Below are 21,721 nucleotides of genomic sequence, written 5' to 3' on the forward strand. Positions count from 1 at the left end.
CCTTGCAGCTGTGCTTTAAATACTTTATACATGTGTGATTTTCATCATAGACTGTTGTTGTTGTTTTTTTTAATTGTTGTTTCTTTTTCTTGTGTGTGTGTTCTCCAGTTGCAAGCTGCTTTGGAGCAATGTATCCGCCTGAGAAGGTTTGTATATGTGTGTGTAGATGTGCAGTGATCCTTTCATTTTCTTCTCTCACTATTTTCAGCCAGCTCAAAATTCATGGGTGATGTAAGAAAGGCAAAATGGAAGGAAAGGGGTGATTGGTAGAAGATAGAGTCCACCATGAAAAGGGGGGGCGAATGTTGTTTGACTATCCATTAAATCAGTAAGTCATAAACACTGATCCCCCTTAGGGAATCCAGGGGCCTTTCAGTATGAACAGCATCCCCACCTGAAAATTCTGTGTTAGAAATGTCCTCTTGTCTATCACACTCTTTGTTTCTGACTTTTTTTTTCTTCTTTACTGTTGACTCCTTTTTCTGCCTTCCCAGTCCATTCACCTTTCTTTTCTCTATTTTCTGCAGTCTGTGATGTACTATCTATGCTGTTTTGCTCTGGTGATTTGGTAGTGTGGTGTAAACACTGGGATGGGCACTAGCTGCCCATTCTGCAGTGTTATTTGCCTATATGGCCTTTTTTGTGTATTTTTTGTTTGGTTTTGAAGTATTGTGTTTTCCTTTTTTACGTTTTTTTTTTTAATCAGGGGATGATGACTTATGCAGAATGGCTGGCATCCTCAGCATGGCCTAGTCTTATTTGCCACAAGGAGCTAAGTGGTTGGGATACTGAGTCATGAACTGTGTATTGTGGGTTTGTCTAAGTGTTTTTGTTTGTTTTTTCTAGATGTGACAGATTTGTGTTGACGTGGTTGAGCATTTCTATGGTTTAAGAGTCCTATACGGCCCTGTATAAGCAACAAGAACAATAACAAAAACTCTGAGGGGCGCTCACCGTCCTTGTTGGTCCACCACAAGAAAAGAAAACTACAATCTTTGACAGCAACTAAAGTCAACAATGGCAATGGTTGAAAGAGCCAGATGTGTCAAGCTTTAGACTTTCAGTCTGAGGGTCCTGGGTCCTATCCTGATAACTGTGCCAGGTGGGCTAAGGTTGGCCATTTTTTCCAGTCAGGCTGAGTGAAGATTTTTCCAGTCTTGCAGGTCAACATAATGTGCAGAGCTGCTGGTGCCTTGATCCCTTTCTGTGTATACACCTGCATAAGATCAAATCTGCATATTAAAGATCCCGTAATCTCATGTCTGGATGTAGTAGATATAAACATACCCAGAAAGCACACCCCTGAAAACAGAGTATGGCTGCCTAGATGGCAGAGTGAAAGTGATCATGCACTATAAAAACCCACTTTCTAGCGGTGAACATGGGAGACACTGCTTAGGAGCCGAAAAGAAAAAGAAGCCAAGAATGGCCATGTCATTGTGAAGAAATTATATATATATATATTTCTTTGAAGTGTGTATTTACTGCACATAATTATCTGCAGATATATTCCTTCTTGAACAAGTTTTTCATTTGATGAGGTGTGTGTTTTTGTTGTTGCTTTTTCCCCTCAGTTCTATACCAAGAAGCAAAACCTTTGATCAGCAATCCTTCACTGCTCAAAGGACGTGCTTAGAAATTTTCTGTTGCATAGTTATAGACATTGCCTTCAGATGTAACTTTCATATTTCAACATGTAACGTCTTTGTTCAAAAACTGACTTCTTCTTGATGGAAGTGTGTGTCATTTTGCTTCATTTGGGTAGACTGGGTTTTGTTGGGGGGGAAATATGTACCCATGAAGGAGCGAGAGAGAAAGTGAAGGGTGAGGGTGTGCGTCATGGAATGTGGATAAATTATGTAACATGGTGTTGGTTAGTTAGGTTTTAGTTTCAAGGAGTAGTCAAAGCATGTTGACCAATCTATATATGCTACGCAATATGTTTTGTTTTGTTTTTTGTTATTGTTCATTGGTGAGGCTTTTTGTGTGTGTTTTTTTAACCCAACACACTGGCAAGGCATTAAGAACTACCCTAGGTTTAGAGAAAAAATAAGCAATTACAATAAAGTATAGTGAAGTTAAAGATATGCAGAAGGAAAAAAGGAGGTGTTGAAAAGCATGCAAAACAGTTCCTTAGGATTTTTTCAGCCCTGTAACAAGAACAGTGGGCATGAATTATCAGTTATATTATTTTCTTATGGGACACTGTTGACACAGGGGGTGTGCATGACATGTTTTTCGTTGATGCGTGGCTTTGGTTCCAGGTTCAGTGATGCGTGGCTGTACTGCACTCTGCTGAACAACCACAAGTCATGGCAGGTCATGGGGAGAGTGGCTTTGTTCAGCATGGACCTCAGCACAGGTAGGGGTTCGTTTGCAGTTTTTGATTCCAGTGCGTAAACAAAGTGAATCTGTGTAACCATATCGTCTTGAGAGTGTGTTTGTGTGTGTGTGTGTCCGTGATAAACTGTAATGTTGGCATTTTCTCTGCTGTTGTGAAGTGGACAGGAGAAAACAACAACTGGTAGTTTCAGTTTCTGTTACAAGGTGGTGTCAGAGCATGCTGACTGATTCAAATACACCACAGCACATCTGCTGTATGTATATACACACAAAAAGTTGTTAAAGACAGCAGATGCCTGACCTTCACATAAAGCCAACACGCTGATCAGGCCTTGACAGCCTAATGTGATTGGTAGTGATGAATAGAATAAAATATGTTTTTATCCCAAAGTGCACCTGAGTCATAAAGAGTATTGGGGAGAGGGGGGTCGGTGGGAGGGGGGGGGGGGCAGATAGTACATAAATAGTACAAACATACACAGAAAATATATACAAACACAACACAGCAGGAATTTATATAGGTATTCAATGCATGTATATATCTGTATATATGTCTATATATATAGAGAGAGATATAGATAGATAGATATGTGTGTGTGTGTGTCTGTGTGTGTATATATATATATATATATAAGTGTGTGTGCACACATGCACTTACAGTCACACACACAATTTACACATACACAATGCATAAATATATATGCTGTCCTGAATACATGCCACACATTACACATTATATATGAGGCTGATGACTGGTCACCAGTATGTGATTGATGATCGTCTTTCATTCGTGTTGGGCTGGTTCAAAAGACAGGGCTCTAGGGACAAAGGTACAAGTATAGGCGAAATGATTCATTAATAAAACCTTTTATCTGAACGTGGCAGATCCAGTGTGTAATGTTTGTGGCATTGTTGTTGTTACTTGTTAGCTTGCTCACTTCCATCAGCGCTTTAAGAGAGGCCAGGCAGGGTACTGAGTTATAGAGTTTTATTCAGCCACTACTACCGGCCGCTATACTGGCGGGCGCAATAGCCGAGTGGTTAAAGTGTTGGACTGTCAATCTGAGGGTCCCGGGTTCGAATCACGGTGACGGTGCCTGGTGGGTAAAATTTCCCAGGTCAACATATGTGCAGACCTGCTAGTGCCTGAACCCCCTTCGTGTGTATATGCAAGCAGAAGATCAAATACGCATTACTGCTGACCCTAAGGTTAATCTTAAGCTGTTGGTTATCTGTGGTTTTATCCTGTTAGGCTGAGCTCTAAGTTTCAAACACCACACAGTGCTCAGAGCATAAGCAGATCAATTTGTTATGATGTTGTACAGCGGTGCGTGTGTACAGAGAACTGGGTGACGTTGGAATGGTGTCATCTCTTGTGAAGATCATGGTAAGAAACTGTCTTCTTCTTTTTTTTGTTTTTTTTTTGTGATAGAGTGGTAAGGTGGTGTTAGAGAAGGTGAAGACAGGTAGAAGGTGTTAGCAGGTTTTCCTCTTTTATTCTTTCATTCTTCCAGACTAGGAGAGTTCTCTATGTCTGGCACTCGCTCACTCCTTATATTCTGTTCCGCCGAACCGCAAAGCCAGCGCCGCGAAGCAACTCATGAAACCGGCTTCTGACTTTCGGCTCGGGGAAGTAACATAGACATATTGTATATCACACAAAACTACAAGAGACGAGCATTTTCTTAAGCTAAACCATTTTCTACAAAAATAATGTAATTAAAAACTGTAAACAAAAAGAGGCACTGAATGAACAAGCTTTTAATGAGTTCATGTAACATTTCTGTACATTACAACAATTAATACGTCGCAACATGTAATATAATTGTAACTGTTAAGTAACTGAAAATCTTGAATTTCCAACTATATAAAAATCATCAATAGAATCTGCTTCTAGAGTAAAGATTTTTTATGTCAAAATTCAAGAGAAAACTCAACGGACAGCTCCCGTGTCGGCACTGCTTGGCGGTGCTTTTGGCACTAGTGATGGGCAATGAAATACTTCGTTTAAACCAACTACAACACAACTATACATGTATGATACGAATCAGATTGATAACAGAAATGCAGACATCTGCAAGACACGCTATGAAAATGTCTAGGTATTGTAAAAACGTATTTTGCTCAAATCGACACTGACGAATTCCAATGGCTTGAAGAAGAGAGTTTTGTGGGGCCGAAATGCTGTCAGACATTTTGTACTGTCGCATGCCTATAACTTAGGTGTACATGGAAAGCGGTACACGAGAAGAAAGTTTAATCATTTACAATTTAAATTCCACGGCAACTATATCGATTTATAGAAAACGAAGGTATTTTGTATGTTTCAACTGAGTTGATTTCCAAGATCGCGCCAAAATTCATTCACGTAAATATTAATTTAAAAGAGTTATAGGCTTCCTGGCCAAATGATATCATTACAGTTGAGAAGTATGATCTTTCTGAAGTCCAATAGCATAAAAACTATAATCTCATCTATAAGGAAGTGTTTATAATTTAACAAATTGATGAAAAATCATACGGTTCCCTGTAAAGGGAGATAACTTTTGACCGATTTACAACTTCCTTAGTAATCTTCGGCGAGTCACAAAAGTCATCTGCTAAGCTGGCCCAACGAAGATTGTAGCCAACCCGGCTAGATTTGTTTTTGTTGTTTTGTTTTGTTTTTGCTGCCCCATCATCCACACAATTTCAATGGCATTATTCCCATACTACTCATTCGGAGTCCCCCATACACAGCCACGCCTGGCTTTGTCTGTCGCAGTCCCAGCATCAGCTGTTCACAGGGAACCGTCAGTGTTAGGTCGCCAGGAGACCACACACCTGAGGAGACACTGCACTGCTGCTGAGTCACTATGGTGGTGTGCAGTAGTGCCTGTTCTGATTTGATGTTCTTAGAACACCAGGTACTAAGTCTCCAACTGATGACATTAATAGTTTAGTCGCAGAGCCAGTGAATGTCCCCACTAAGTGGAGACTGCCACAACAGTCCCCCCTGAATCTGCCAACACCATAGACCTTGACAGGACTCAACCCAACCATGGAAGTGGAGGGGGATTGAAGCTGAGGTCACCATGAGAGCAGGGCATGAAAGGCATTAGAAATTTGGGACTTTTTTTTTAATTGATGATGGAGGATGAGGAGAAGGAGGAGGAGAAGGATGACGATGTTGCTATAGAGTTCCACTTTAGGTTTTGAACTAACTACATGACAAGGCTGTACTCTACGCTTCCTGTCATAATGATATCCCAGCATCAACCAGGCCTGAGAGGTACATACTCTATCGTATTGGTCAGAAAATTTGAGCAACACACCGAAAGATGTATCTGTGAGTGGATAATACTTGACTGTGTGGTCCCAGTCTTCCCATTCAAGCCCATAATACACTCGAACCTGGGTAGGAGCCGGACACAGGCTGAAAAAACTCACTTCCACTGGGAATCGAACCTGCATCCTCCCTGTGACAATAAATGTTGTTTTTTGTTTGGGTAAAATTGATTACTTGTTTGTTTCGGTATGCTCTGTGGTCAATATCATTTCATGAAAGAATACAAGGAAAAGAATTCAGTTTTTCATTGTGAGCCTGTTTGTGCAATTTCCTCATATGAAAAAAAAAGTTTTGAAAATATCCTGTGAAACAAGTGCTAGATATGCGGCAAACTGTGCTTAGAAAGTGGAGGAAGAAGATGGTAACACACAATATGTTTTATCAGAGATATATATTCCTGAAATTGATATAAGGAAGAGGATGACAGCAGTTACAATAAAATCTTATTGAAATATTCATGTATATATATATTTTTCTTATTAATCTGACACAAGTTTTTGTAATGTTACTTTCAAACTTCTGTGTCATCATTGCCAGCTGTAATTTGAGTATTCTTTAGACAATTGACCATGTTGTTGTGGGGAATTTTATTTATGACAGTGCCAAAGTAAGGCAAAAAACAAAACAAAAAAAAAACAAAAACACAAAAAAGAAAACCAAGCAACAACCATGTTTTTGAAAATGATCTGGGCCAGAAAGTGCCTCAAAGACAACTACAGAACAGTATTTCAAGAAAACAGTTATTTTGTGCGGTGCTCCAGTGATTCATATTTAATACAGAACACTTTTTAACATTTTTTTTTTCTCTCTCTCCTCATGATTTTCTTCACTGGATAAAGCGCAAAGCACAAGTGATTCTTGAAGGGTGAAGAAGAAGACGACGCTAAAAGTGACCTCTTGGACGTGTTTTCAGGACATTGAGGATCGTAACCTTTTGATGGGTTACGTGGCCATGTTTCTTGGGGAGTTCAACCAGGCCCAGGATTTCTTCCTTGCCTCAGGAACTCCCGTAGCTGCTCTAGAGGTATGTGTGCATGTGCTCTGTCATCAGTGTACAGTGCTTGTAGTGTTCTTGATTGTTCAGAGTGCAGATTGTTAAGTTTCAATCATTCTGATTTCCTGCACTGTTTATCTTTCTGTCTCTCTCAAACAAAAAAAAAGGAAAAAAAAAGAAACTTTCTCTGTATATATAATCATATATATATTTTTATATATAGAGAGAGAGATTCTTCTTCTTTTTTTTTCTTTTTTTTTCTTTTTTTTTTTTTAATATTTTTTTACTTTTGCTGAAAGACTGGAATCAAGTCAGTCTGTTTCCATCTTTCTGTCTCTTTCACTTTGGTTGTTTCCTCTCTCATAAATTATAGCACACACATACACACACTTGCACATAAGTTTATTCACAGACACACACACACACACTATCTCTCTCACTGTCTCTCTCTCTCTCTCTCTCTCTCTCTCTGTCTCTCTCTCTCTCTCACACACACACACACACACATTCGCACACAGAGAACAGTTGACGCTATTGTTGTTATTGCTTTGTAGTCCTCCTCCTCATTGTTATCATTTTTATTCCTATGACTGATTCTTATACTACCGCTGCTGCTTGCTTATCACAACTGTGCCCATGCATGAACAAGTGATAGTCACTGCATGCAGTGATTATCACTTGTTCATTATCATGGAAGTCCTTTGCGAACAATGAAGATGTCAGAGATGACAATGCAACCCAAATGCAGCTGCACTGTGGGCAGGCAATATTGAAAAGAAATAATAAATGCTTCAAGATCACCCTCGTGAAGAAAGATCCATGAGTACTTGCAGATTCCCTGGTGTGCCCGGATGAGGCATGATTTGCTACAGAGGGACATCACTGTACTGTATTGTGTTGTAAAAGAAATAATAAGAAACTGAGAAGAAACAGTGAATGCATGCGAATCACCCTGAGTAACACGCAACAGTTACCTCCCTATCCCCACCTCCCCACCACCCGTTCCCATGTGTCCAGATGAGGCATGACTTGCTGCAGTGGGACATCACTGTACTGTACTGGATTGTATAGTATTGTGTTGTGTTGTGTTGTTTTGTATTGCATTGTATTGTATTGTTGTATTGTATTGTGTTGTATTGCATTTTATTGTAAAAGAAATAATAAGGAATTGAGAAGAAACAACACCCCAGAAAACGGAGTATGGCTGCTGACATGGTGGAGTAAAAATGGTCATTCATGTAAAGGTCTACCCGTGTACATACAAGTACACAAGTAGAAGAGAAGAAACGACGGGCGCAGTAGCCGAGTGGTTAAAGCGTTGGACTGTCAATCTGAGGGTCCCGGGTTCGAATCACGGTGACGGCGCCTGGTGGGTAAAGGGTGGAGATTTTTACGATCTCCCAGGTCAACATATGTGCAGACCTGCTTAGTGCCTGAACCCCCTTCGTGTGTATATGCAAGCAGAAGATCAAATACACACGTTAAAGATCCTGTAATCCATGTCAGCGTTCGGTGGGTTATGGAAACAAGAACATACCCAGCATGCACACCCCCGAAAACGGAGTATGGCTGCCTACATGGTGGGGTAAAAACGGTCATACACATAAAAGCCCACTCGTGTGCATACGAGTGAACGCAGAAGAAGAAGAAGAGAAGAAACAATGACTACATGTGGAAACCCCCCCTGCCCCCACCACTTGTCCCTGTGCGTCCAGATGAGGCGTGACTTGCTGCAGTGGGACAGCGCCCTACAGCTGGCCAAGGCGCTGGCTCCAGACCAGATCCCCTTCATCTCCAGGGAGTACGGCCAGCAGCTGGAGTTCACCGGGGACTACGTGGCCGCCATGAAGCACTTTGAAAGGGGCGTCACTCAGGACCCGAACCATCGTGAGCACGACGAGGTGTGCGCAGGTGGCATTGCTCGCATGTCTATCCGGCTGGGCGACATCCGCAAGTGAGGACTTTTTTTCTTGCCTGTGGTTCTTTTTTCTTTCTTTTCTTTTTTTCTCTCTTCTTTTTCTTCTTTTTTTATTTCTTTTTTTATGTTATTGCCCTGTCATTTGCAGGAGTTGTCATGGCAGAAACGGTTAGGTGTTGGACTGATCCAGTGTTCATAAGTGATCGGGGTTCAAAGCCCTGTTCCAGCTTGGTGTTGTGTCCTTTGGCGAAGGCACTTTACTCCAATTTTTCCTGCTCCATCCAGGTGTGAATGGGTACCTGACTTTGGTTGGGGAAGGTTAAAACAGTGGAAGGAGAGGATTGGGCTCAGCCTTTCCTATGCCGAGACCTAGACACAGTGAATGTAAATTCACTGCCCTAATGGCCATGAAAGGTAATAGGACCTTAACCTTTAACCTAACATGTCCTTTGCACTTATCAAGTGGCGTGACCCTCAAGCTGCTCGTCCCAAGCCCTCCTTACACAGCTCTACCCAGGTTCATCTGCTGCATTCTCCCTGCTGGCAGTCAACAGGGAACTGTTAATGTTAGGTCACCAGGAGGCCATACACCAGATGAGACTCTGCACTGATGGCATAGTCACATTGATGGAGTTCAGAAGTGCCTCTCTGATTCAACGTATGACGGACACCATGTGCTTAGCCACCCCCGACTGACGACAATATGGTTTAGACACAGAGCAAGAATGAGTGCCCACAAGTAAAAGTGGGGTGATGGTTGACAGTTTTTTTTTTTTCCAAGCAGAACACTCAGTTCTGCTCATCAGTTCTGCAGGTTGTGTACTGAAATAGGAACCACTGAACACCGCTGGAGCAGCAGCAGTGTGGGATTTCGTCTGGTGAAATGATATCATGACGATGTAATGTTCATTGTTCCTTGTTCCAGTACATCTTCGTTAATTTTCATCTGTGTGTTTTGAATGAAATGATTTGTGCATTCTCTTTGCTGTTGTTGATATTGTTCACAGTCATGATCGAGTTACTTCATACAAAATTACCAAGATGCTGTTCAAAGATAATTGTGAATCACTTTACGTGAGATAACAAACTTGATATCAAGAAATAACCATAAATACCTTCACAATAATTAATATTAATATTAATGTTTTCTCATAAGATTACCAACAGTGTTTCAAAAGCCACAGCTGACTGGCCTTCATGTTCATGATATTTTTGATACTTCAGTTGATTTAATTTCCTCTAAACAATCTGTATTTCCTAAATGATTCTTGTTCTATTTTTATTTCATTTGTTTAAGGCGTACATTGTTTTCTTGGTTTATTTACACTTAACAGCTGATTTGTTGTAAAACTATCACTGTGTGCAAATTATATGATTTAAAAAGAAAAGAAAAATGTGTGTGCAAGAGTGGAGGAGCAAAAAATAAACAAAAAGGACTTTTTTTTCAGGGGTATCACCATGGCAATGAAGATGCCAAACAAGATCCTGAAAAAGGATTGTGCCGTCATTCTGGAAAGCATGAAGGTAACCTGCTAGTCAGGCATCGGAAGTACACATTTTTGAAAATTTTATTTGATTATTTCTGAAGCAGTGAGGCAGTTGCAGTTCAGCTGTTCTAGGAAGGGTAACTACATTCAGACAAATCCATATATGCTCCTCCACATCTGGTAAGCAGATGCCTGACCAGCAGCGTAAACCAACGCGCTTAGTCAGGCTTTGAGAGGCAGTTGCATATGACTGAAGGCATTGAACTATCTATGTGATGTCAGTGTGTATATGTGTGTGTTTGTGTGTGTGTGTGTGTTTCATCATGCACATCCATCTGCTCAAAGATTTTTTTTTTTTCCAGTCAGTATGTGTGATGGAACATTAAGCAAAATTCTTCCTTCTCCTCCTCCACAGTTTCAACAGGTTGAAGGGAAAAGTAACAGGAATAATTTCACATTTCCTGTTTGAAATATTTGTGTCATATCCGTTTTGTAAGACTCAGTTTTAAACTGGTTGTGAATGGTAAACTTAGGGTATGGTTTCTCCATGACCTATGCAAAATTAATTTTCAGTGACTTTTCAAGTAAATGAATTACTCACAATGGTCAGTGAACAGAAGGGTTTGTTTCCAAACCATTATTTTTCTATCCTTTTGTGTACCTACAGTTTTGGTACAAGGCTGAAACTGTCAGTGTGTGTGTGTGAGTGAGTGTGTGTGAGTGTGTATGCGCACATGTGTGTGTGCATGTGTGTGTGTGTGTGTGTGTGTGTGCATTGTCATAGACACATTCCATTTCTGTCGTTTGTAAGCCTTGATTGTAGTGCACCCTAGCTGTTGCTAACTTCTGTTACCATTTTTTTCCCCAAAATTGATACAGATTACTAGTGATTTGGGTCCCTGTGCTAAGAGGTAGAATGAATAATAAATACCCATTGTTATTATTAATAGTATTATTGTTGTTGTTGTTATTGCTAAACAAAAAAGGCGGCAATATTGGGGCATCCATACAGGAGTCATGACCTGGGTGCAGCCCAGCCCCCTTGAGTGTAAGGCGTTTAGGACCTAAAATCTTGATTGAGGGGGGCTTCTTCTCTGAAGACCTTGTACTGAGCAGCTCTCCTCAGAGTTTCTTATCACTCACTGCTACTACTATTCTTCTTCTTAGTATTATTATGATGATGATGGTGAAACAGATGTGAATGATACATCAGACCATGTTGCCTGTAATGATAGATGGAATGAGTGACCTGAGCAGTGCATTGTGTGTGACAGCAATGGACGGAGGCCGCCACACTGTTTGAACAGGGGCAGTTCTACGACAAGGCCGCTCTGGTCTACATCAAGGGGAAAAACTGGTGAGGACATGTCCTTGTTAATGATGTAGTTTATTGATCTGTACCTGATTATTGCCCCTTCTCCCAAGTTTGGAGAATCAAACTAAGTGTTTAGTCAATCGGATGAGACGATAGACCAAGATCTGATGTGTAGCTTGCACTTGGCACTTGAAAAAAGAATCCATGGCAACAAAAATGTTGTTCTCTGGCAATATTCTCAACACAAAATCCACTCTGGTAAGTACACAAATATTATATGTACGCATTCAAGACCTGACTAGCACGTTGGGTTATGCTGCTGTCAGGTATCTGTCAAGCAGATGTGGTTTAGTATACATAGATCTGTCTGACACCTCCTTGATAAACTGGAACTAAACTGGAACTGATTAGTGCTGGGTTTGGAAGAGGGTGTGGATGGTTTGTTACTGTTGCTTGCTTGCGTTTTCTTCTTTCTTTCTTTTGTTTTAGTATTTTAAGAAATGACATAAATGGATATCCATTGACTATACAGACAGAATACACATGCAACATTATACATTGAAATGTAACCTCTATGTATTATTACCAGAAGTAAAGTGGCAAGGTGCCTTAAGAAAAAAAAACTGATCTTTAACTACAAGCTACTCAGAAACAAGGTTCCAAATACAGAAAAGACAGCAAATGATATTCAAAAGAAATATTTGAAAAAGAGAAGATACTGGGGTGTCCATCTAACAAACAAGAAGAAAAAGAGAAGATGTAAGAAAACACAAAAATCCATCTGTTTCATTGTTTTCAGCAAAGTTATAGAAGAAGAAATGGCAACTCAGATTGTCTTAAACAATAAAGAGTGGTAACTCTCTCCATTTACAAGGCACACAACTTCAAGTCAGTGCTGCAGAAACTACCAATTCAGCTAGCACACAGGGTAAATAAAAGGTACAATGGAACGAACCCGGACACTTCTTCAAAAAAAGGAAAGCTCCAGATTTGCGAATGGAGAGAGTTACCACTCTTTATTGTTGTTTAATCCTTTAATCTCCTTGTTCTTGCATTTAGATCGTCTTTCTTTGCCTCCAGGGGAAAGGTAGGAGACTTACTGCCGAAGATCACCTCACCCAAGATCCACTCGCAGTATGCCAAGGCCAAGGAGGCCGATGGCCGCTACAAGGAGGCCGTGGTGGCCTACAAGTCGGCCAAGGAGTGGGACAATGTCATACGCCTCTACCTGGACTTCCTGAACAACCCAGAGGAAGCTGTGAAGGTGGTGCAGGAAACCAAGTCCATCGAAGGAGCCAAGCTGGTGGCCAAGTGAGTGTGACGACTCAATGTTGCTGGGGAGGGGGAGGGACTGTGTGTGTGTGTGTGTGTGTGTGTATTTGTGTGTGCAATTGTATGTGTTTTTGATTAATGTTGTTTGTTGGTGGTGTTTTTGTTTTTGTTTTTTTTATAGTTCAGATGTTCAAATGAACTTTCTTGTTTGCACCATCTGCACACATACATATACAAACACACACACACACACACACACACACACACACACACACACACACACACACAGAAGTATGCACACACAGACACATAATATAATTATATACGCAGAGTGAAATGTACACACACATGCACACACTCATGCATGGCATACATTTGTATAAAAAATTTTTTTTTTAAATCCCAGGACAAAAGATCTGAAATTATTTGATCATTTATTGACTTGAAATTATGCACTAAATGGTCTCTCTCTGTTCTTGATTTTGATGTCAGAGCCTGATTATGGAAATGAAATAAGTCTTTCAGTAAGTCAAGAATTTTATTACTGCTCCCATTCAGTTTTCACAGTGATGTTGTTATTTTAATGTGTAACTCTGTCTTTAATGAAAATATGCCAAGTTGGTATACATGTTTGAAATTGCCTCCTCAACTTGACATTACAACTAGTCGCCACTTGATGTGTCATGGCCTGGTTACCGAAGTCTTGTTTGTGCATGCCATTAAATTTTAGTTCATTTTTGGCAAGACACTTCCTGTCGATTTGTGATCACCATGTTGATCTAAACAAAGTTTTCAGTAACCTTATCATTCATTATGTACTGTGTACCGGTTCAGTCCAAGAGACAGACACACATCTGACAATGATGCACACTGTGGTTGTTTGGTGAATGAATGTTGTGGAGACAGACAGAATGATGTATATTTATGATCTGGACTGTCTTGATGATGTGTGAATCAATGCTTTGAAGACAGACAGAATGACATGTTTGTGATCTGGACTGACTTAATGTATGAATCAGTGCTTTGGAGACAGAATGATGTACGCTTGATGTATGATGTGATTGTGATGCTTCTGCACCAGTCATGCTGTAACTAGTTTTCAACCACTCTGACACTGGCTCAAGAAGACTTACAATGTGGTTTGTTATGATGTTGTAAAAACTGGTGTGTATGCAGTTTCCACACCACACTTAACCTTCGCTGGCTATCGTGGGTCGTACACGACCCAGAAGGGTAGAAATATGCAAATATTTCAGCCAATTCTTAATATTTTTCTACGAAATTTCAGAAATGCTTCCTACACCTAAAAGGCCAACTTTTGCCAAAAAAAGAAAAAAAATCATTAATTAGTTAATGAGTAATTAAAGGTGCCGTTTTAACTACACATCGACACTTGTGTGGGTCATGTATGACCCATGCTTTTTAAAGAGGAAAAAACGTCGTCACCCCTCGAAAGCTCGTGTGGGTCATGCACGACCCATACCTTTTTAATAGTGATTTCAGAAGGTTTAATTTGTAATTAGTGAAGGAAAATAAAGAAGTCTTACTTTCAATAGCCTCACTACCCCACTACTCTCCCACTACCCCTCCCCCCCACCCCCCCCCAACCTCCCCCCTTCCCTTTCGCCTGTCTTCAGCTATAACCCCCTTCCATCCTTTTCTCTAACAGCATGTACCTGTGTGACTGAATATCTTTGATTGTGCGTGTATAGGATGCTGAGTCCTCTCTCTCTCTCTCTATCTCTGCGTGCATAAGTTGGGTTGTATGTACCGGTATGTGCATGTGGTGTTATGCGTTTGTGTATGTGATCAGTTGTGTGTGTGAGTGTGTATGTGTGTGTGTACGTGCTTGAGTGTGAATGCGTGAGCATGTGTTTCTTCTGAGTGTATGTGTTTGTGTGAGTCTGTGTGCGCATGTGCGAGCACATGTGTGTGTAATCAGTTGTTACAGTATGTTTTCCTTTTCTATATTTTGTTATAAGCTTTGGAGGAATATACGGGTTTTTGTCTCTTTACAAAGTATTGAAGTCTGTTAAGATTATACCTCTGTTCCTTTTTTATGTTTCTATTTATTTATTTATTAAAGGTATATCTAAACTCTTCAAAAATGTGTTTTGTGTTGCTTTTCCATAACTTTTTTATTTTTCACCCTCATGTCCCAAAAGTGTTTCCAGTATTGTATACATGTGCACATGTGTGTGTGTATGTGTGCATGTGTGTATATACTGCACTTGAGGTTTCCCCTGTTGCAAATGTTTTGTGCTGTGTGCAGGTTCTTCCAGAAGCTGAATGATTATGGGTCTGCCATCCAGTTCCTGGTGATGTCACGCTGTAACGACGAGGCCTTCCAACTGGCACAGAGTCACGGACAGATGGAGATCTACGCTGACATCATTGGTGACTGTTCTTCCCCGCTCCAGCATGAGAATTATTAAACAGCTTGGAGATAATTCTGTTACTAATATGTTGGTGGTGGTGATGACAGTTCTACCTCCTCTCTCAGTCCTCAACTCTTCACTTTACCAAGTGTGCTACTTTTCCAGTATGGAGCTTTTAATTTATTTTATTTTATTTATTTTTATTTTATTTTATTTATTTTTTTTTTTTCACTCATTACCACTACCAGTTTCAATCTGGGAGGTCAGGCAATCGATCCACGCTTGAATCGTCTTCACTGTCACTGTCGCCTGACTGGCTGCAACAAAAATGTTGGGCAGGAAGTACCGGAAATGAAGCTATGAATCTCGCGAGAGTCTCGTTTATATAAACAACAATGGCTGCGCCCTTAGTAAGCACATTCTGGATCTCGATCTCGATATGGATCTGTACGTCACCGAACCAATTTTGGTTATACTGCGACAGAAAAACAGGGAGAGCGTGCACACACACACACACACACAAAAAAAAGCTTTTAAGGACTAGCTAGGTGTGGAGCTGCCGGATCACTACTGCTTTTCGCTTTGCACATACAGGCAAGCCTGTACATTACCGACCCTGACCCTACAGAAGGTAGTGCCAAGCCCACAAAATCAAATAACAAAAAACAAAAGGTCCCCACCCCCATCCTTGCCCCACCTACCTAGCCTGACTAACTAATGTGCAGTATGAGTTTTATGAGTGGGCTGCAGAACTGCCCACCGCTGCTGTAAATGCGGTGACAGTACTGGCCTGGACTGTTGTTTCTTCCAGGTGGTTCCATTCTTTGATGGTCTTGACAAAGAAGGAGCATCTGTACTGCTCTGAAGTGCCATCTGGACTTTTGTAGCCCTTGGTGTTGTTAACAGCATGGCGTGTAACAATGTTGGTGGTCTCGCAGTCTGAATGCTGTAGAGCGGATTTTCCTTCTGGTTCTGTTTGTAGGGGTTAGGAATTTCTCTGGCGGCATTGCTTTGATAAGCCCATGGCTGATTTTGTAGAGGGTGGTGAGCCATTGTTGTTTCCTACGTTCTTGCAAGGGTGGGAGGCCCAGCTCATGGAGCATTTTGTCAACACAGCTTTTTCTCTAGACCTGTAGTCTTTTTTGATGAAGCGAGCTGCTTGCTGTTGTACTTGCTCCAGCCAATCAATATCCTTCTTCAGGTATGGATCCCATACTATTGCGCCGTACTCCAGCATTGATCGGACAAGAGCGATGTAGGCCAGTCGGCGACACTCCTGGGGGCGTTTTTCGGTCAGGGACAGTGGGCACTGGCGAGCGCTGGTGGGTGCAGACATGACATTTTTTGCGCACGCTAAAGAACCCACATAACTTCTTCCGAATGATGCCCAGGGTCAACTAGTTGACCATTGTTGGCATTTTGTGGTGGTGGGTTCCGGTTTAAAAAAAAAAAAAAATCAAGTGGCAGTGAATCAGCATAGTGCCACCTTCTTAACGAAGGTGGCAAGAGTTGAGGCATCAACAGTCTCCTGGGGCAGGGCATTCCAATCATGGATTGTTTTTGGAAAGAAGGCATTCAGCCTGATGTCCGCTCTACAGGGGATTCTGTCAAGTGTTCTGGTGTGAGCTCTTCTGGTCCATTGTTGTTGCTGGTGGAGGTGTGGGCACTTGACTTTGGTCATGCCCCTGCTGATCTTAAATAGCATGACCAATCTGGCTCTCATCCTGCACCGTTCCATGGTTTCCCGCCCCAGTGTCTGCAGCAGTTCGGTGACACTAACTGTCCTCTAACATTAACAAAAATTTGTCACAGGCAAAATTCAATTATGAACAAAAAAAGAACCAACTTTGATAGAAAAACAAATATACTTGCAGGCAGAAAAAAGATGGCAGTGGCGCTGCACTATGGCAAGTGCTCTTCCTGGGGAGAGCAACCCAGATTTTACACAGAGAAATATGTTTTGACAAAATATAATACAGTACAGATCAGTAACATAACATAACATGATATACCATACACTTGTGTTGCACTGAAATATGCCAAAGTAGATTTGTGGGTTGTTGTTTTTTGTGTTTTTTTCCTTTCTTTTGTTGTTGTTGTTGCTGTTTTTCCCTTGCAAAGAACATTGTCATCTTCCAGCTTTACATTTTACATCAAAGCACAATTGCAGTCTCATTGTAACAAAACTGAAGAAACCACAAATGGATAAGCAGGTTACTTTGCGTACAAATGAAATATTCTAACATTTTTTTTTTGGTCCAAAGAAAGAAAAAAAAGAAACTAGAAATGTACAAACGCTATGGGCCACAGTTCACAAAGAGGTAGAAACGGTATGCATGCTGACTGAATTTTCAACAAACGCATTCACACAAAGATGTAAAACACAAACAACAAATCTAAAAACAAATAGACGAACACAGCCAGAAGAAACAAACAAATGTACATATATACATAACACAAATACACACACACACACACACACACACACACACAGTTGAGAAGTACACAGTGACAGCAGTAATATTTGTACACACACACAAGATGTAACTGTTGGCACTGTGTCATTGACAGGTTCTGACGCCACTACAGAGGACTACCAGAGCATTGCAGTTCACTTTGAGAATGAGAAGCGTCCACTGCTGGCGGGCAAGTTCTTCCTGCTGAGCGAACAGTACCCAAGGGTCAGTGAGTGAAGGACAGTGGGGTCATTCTGAAGGTGAAGGGTCAGTGAGTGAAGGACAGTGGGGTCGTTCTGAAGGTGAAGGGTCAGTGAGTGAAGGACAGTGGGGTCGTTCTGAAGGTGAAGGGTCAGTGAGTGAAGGACAGTGGGGTTGTTCTGAAAGTAAAGGGATTTCTGAATTGACATAATGAATTTATATATATATACAAAATAAAATGGTGGTCGACCCAAGAAAGTCTGCGCACAAAAAAAAAAAAAAAAGGTAAAGGGTCAGTGAGTGAATGACAGAGGAGTCATTCTGAAGGTGAAGGGTCAGTGAGAGAGTGAAGGACAGTGGGGTCATTCTGAAGGTGAAAGGTCAGTGAGTGAGTTAAGGACAGCGGGGTAGTTCTGAAGGTGAAAAGTCAGTGAGTGAATGAGGACAGTGGGGTCGTTCTGAAGGTGAAAGGTCAGTGAGTGAGTTAAGGACAGCGGGGTAGTTCTGAAGGTGAAAAGTCAGTGAGTGAATGAGGACAGTGGGGTCGTTCTGAAGATGAAGGGTCAGTGAGTGAAGGACATTGAAGCTCAACACTTTGAGGGTCAAAGTTCAGTGAATGAAGGACATATGGATTGTCATTCTAAAGGTTGGAGGGGGGAAAAGGGGGGGGGGGGGGAGTTTTTGTGGCGGAGTGATGTACAGCCACACACCAGTGTTTTGTCCCCCTCCACTACACTTTGAGTGGTGGACTGAACGCTGGTTATTTAGATGAGACAGAAACTGAGGACCCCTATGCAGCATGTACTTAGCCCACATAAAAGAACCTATGGCAACAAAAGGGTTGTCCCTGCCAAAATTGTAAAGACAAAGCCATCTTGAAAAGGAAAAAAATACACTGACAGGCAGACAACAACCAAAAAAAAAGAGAAGAGGATGGCACTGCACTGAAGCAACATGCTCTCCCTGGGAAAAGCAGCCCAGTCTTCACACAAGAGAAATCTGTTGTGGCAAAATGTAATACATTTACAATACAATACAGTTTCAGTTTCAGTAGCTCAAGGAGGCGTCACTGTGTTCGGACAAATCCATATACGCTACACCACATCTGCCAAGCAGATGCCTGACCAGCAGCGTAACCCAATGCGCTTAGTCAGGCCTTGAGGGGAGAAAAAAAAAAGGTGAATATTCAAACGAGAACATCGAAGACTGAAGTGGAGAAGGGTTCCATGTGAACAGCAGTTGAACATGGGTCAGTCGGTCCTAAGAGATAGGAGAAGTCCATTCTGAATTGAAGCACTGTTGTTGTTATAATACAATACAATGCAGTTCAATTCAGTTACTGAAGGAGGTGTCACTGCGTTCAGATAAATCCATATACGGTACACCACATCTGCTAAGCAGATGCCTGCTCAGCAGTGTAAGCCAGTGCGCTTAGTCAGGCCTTGAGAATACAATGCAATGCAATGCAGTTGGAAACAATGCAACACAATACAGTACCACACAATATGATACAATACAATACAATACTAGTGAATGGGAACAATAGTATATTCCATCTCTTTGCAGTGCAACACATAGTATCATATTTGATTTGTATGATGATGAATGTGCCTTTATTTGTAGCTGTAGTACACAGCGAGATTCAGCCAGTTAGAAACAAAAACATACACTTTCACTCATGACTTTAATTCCGCAGGATGCTTAACACAACATATTAGTAGATGATTATGTAAGTTTTGTTATGTAATTGGTGTTATCCATGTTTTCATGATGCACTCTTGATGTTATCCGTGCATACTTGAAGTATTCCTGGTGTTGCAATGTCTTGTATTCTCAATATTTGCTCATTAAAAAAAAAAAAAAAATTAAGACAAGAAAGCAACAATACAATACAACACCCTTACAGGCCATGAAGCACCTGATGCGCTGTAGTCCAGGGGACAGTCAGGCCATAGAGCTGGCCATTGAAACTGTGGGCCGAGCCAACGACGATTCTCTGACTGCACAGCTCATCGAGTTCCTCATGGGGGATGCAGATGGAAGTCCTAAGGTAGCTGAGCTGTCTTTGAATTACTCTGTGTGTGTGTGTGTGTGTGTATGATTTGTGTGTGTGTGGTCTGTGTGTATGTGTGTGTCTGTGTGAAAGATTTAGTAAAAACGGTGTTGGAAAAATAAAAGTAAATGTATTTTATTATAATTTTTGAGTAAGCTGAAATAAGAACAATATCAGATTTCTGTTCAATGATTGAATGCCTCTCATATCTCTTTTGACTCGTAAAAATAATGCTGTTTTAGTCTTGTTCCTGATTTTTGTTTATCCTGCAACTGACATTCCTGATGCTACTAAATACCTCATGAAATCTCTGGTTTTCATGTTATTCTTGTTTTGTAGCAAGACAAGCGTTGTTTATTAACTACATTACTAGTGACTTTTTTTTCCCCAAGTTTAATTCCTGTAGGTAATGCTGTAAGCATGTGCGCATGTCTGAATCTTTCTGTCACATGGAAATGCCACACAGACTGTTGTAATTGGTTCTTTACATGCACAAAGAGAATGCTGCATTTTGGACCTTGGATCGTTATTTAAACCGGAAGGTTAGCAACCAATTCACTCCTTGATATACAACAGAGAGAGCAGAAAACAGTTCCTGCCCTGCCTCTATGTATCGGTTGAACCAGGGGTGCAAGATACCACATTCTGTGTAGGCACTCAGACCTCTGGGATACCACTTACAGTTACCAGTAGACCGTCTTCGTCTTCTTCTTCTCTTCTTCTTTTTCTCGTCCTTTCCCTCATCTCTGTGAAGAGTCACTGAGGCGATGGACAGAATGAACTGTTCACCAGATTCCTCCAGGTCTGTTGGTTGCATTTCAAAGCCTGGCTCTCTGTGAATTTTTTTTTTTTTCCATTCTGTTGTTTCATTGGTCTTCCCCTCCTCCCTTCTTCAACAGTTCCTATGACATGGCATGTCTTGGGCAAGTCAATTCTTGTGGTGCTCATCCCTCTCCAGATTTTATTTTTTTTGTTGGTGTCGTGCCCTACTTGTTAGGAAAGGGCCTGTCCTCTCACACAGAGGACATCAGGAACAAAGGAGTTAAAATCGATAAGTTTTTATTTTAATTTCTATGCTAATACAAAAAAAAACCAAACTGTTGAAAAGGGAATAAAGTTCAATATGACAGCAATAAACGGCCACCCACACAACAACCACCACCACCCAGCCGTTCCGAGTCTCGGGTCTGATTACTCAGACAACCTGTGCTACACCTTGGCGGCTATTGAAGTGTCCTCTTCTTCCTGAACGTTCTAAGCGCCACCAAGGAGCTCAAACACTCTGAAGTTGGGGCAAAAGGGGTAGGAATGTAGATGGAGGGAAAGGGGTAACAAGGGGTAATTTGGGGTCTTGCCAGATGATGACAGCTCTGCGTCCACCTTCCAACGGAGTTACGTCTCGCTGAACAGGGAGTGAGAACCGCCCGCAGACTGGGGAAGGGAGAATCGGACGGAAGGAAAAGGTGAACACAGGGGAAACTTGAGGGAGTCCACAGTCAACTGCAGCTCTGCATCCTTTTCTCACTGGAAACACCCCTCACCCACCCGGGAGAGGGAACAGCCAGCAGACTGGGGGAGGGAGAACTGAATAGAGGCCTAAAAGGCCAGCATTATATTCCGGTCTATAATTACAACACATACTAAGAAACAATTTATATGAATACAATTATGAGCAACAAATAATCTTGGAGTAATCTAAATTGAAGCTTACAAAAAACTGTTTCCATTCACTGATAATTACAATGCTCTAACTCCCTTTTCTTGTACTATTTTTACGACATATATCGCTAAGTATAATGTGGGAAAAACAACCAAAAATACTGAACATGACACGAATGAAAGAAAGCACGAAAGCAAGTGATAACGAAATAAAAGTAAAGCATTGGATTCCTTTCTAAACCCCCATCCCTTCCTTCCAAAAACATCATTTGTAAACACAGAAATTTAACTTGAGAAAATAAACTGAGTACTTACAT

General features: G+C 41.2%; 1 protein-coding gene across 1 annotated transcript in view; it reads left to right on the forward strand.

The window, feature by feature from the left end:
- The window catches only part of LOC143298883 (WD repeat-containing protein 19-like), a 59,012-nt gene that overhangs the window by 29,340 nt on the left and 7,951 nt on the right, over positions 1 to 21,721 (forward strand). The window contains exons 16-26 of the mRNA XM_076611891.1: positions 109 to 146; positions 2,265 to 2,362; positions 3,669 to 3,730; positions 6,585 to 6,695; positions 8,381 to 8,619; positions 10,032 to 10,107; positions 11,345 to 11,427; positions 12,466 to 12,696; positions 14,930 to 15,054; positions 17,607 to 17,716; positions 19,599 to 19,742. Coding sequence (XP_076468006.1) covers positions 109 to 146; positions 2,265 to 2,362; positions 3,669 to 3,730; positions 6,585 to 6,695; positions 8,381 to 8,619; positions 10,032 to 10,107; positions 11,345 to 11,427; positions 12,466 to 12,696; positions 14,930 to 15,054; positions 17,607 to 17,716; positions 19,599 to 19,742 — 1,317 coding nt within the window. The remainder of the gene's footprint in view (positions 1 to 108; positions 147 to 2,264; positions 2,363 to 3,668; positions 3,731 to 6,584; positions 6,696 to 8,380; positions 8,620 to 10,031; positions 10,108 to 11,344; positions 11,428 to 12,465; positions 12,697 to 14,929; positions 15,055 to 17,606; positions 17,717 to 19,598; positions 19,743 to 21,721) is intronic.

The sequence above is a fragment of the Babylonia areolata genome, chromosome 24 (assembly GCF_041734735.1).
Source record: "Babylonia areolata isolate BAREFJ2019XMU chromosome 24, ASM4173473v1, whole genome shotgun sequence".
NCBI classification, from domain to species: Eukaryota; Metazoa; Mollusca; class Gastropoda; order Neogastropoda; family Buccinidae; genus Babylonia; species Babylonia areolata.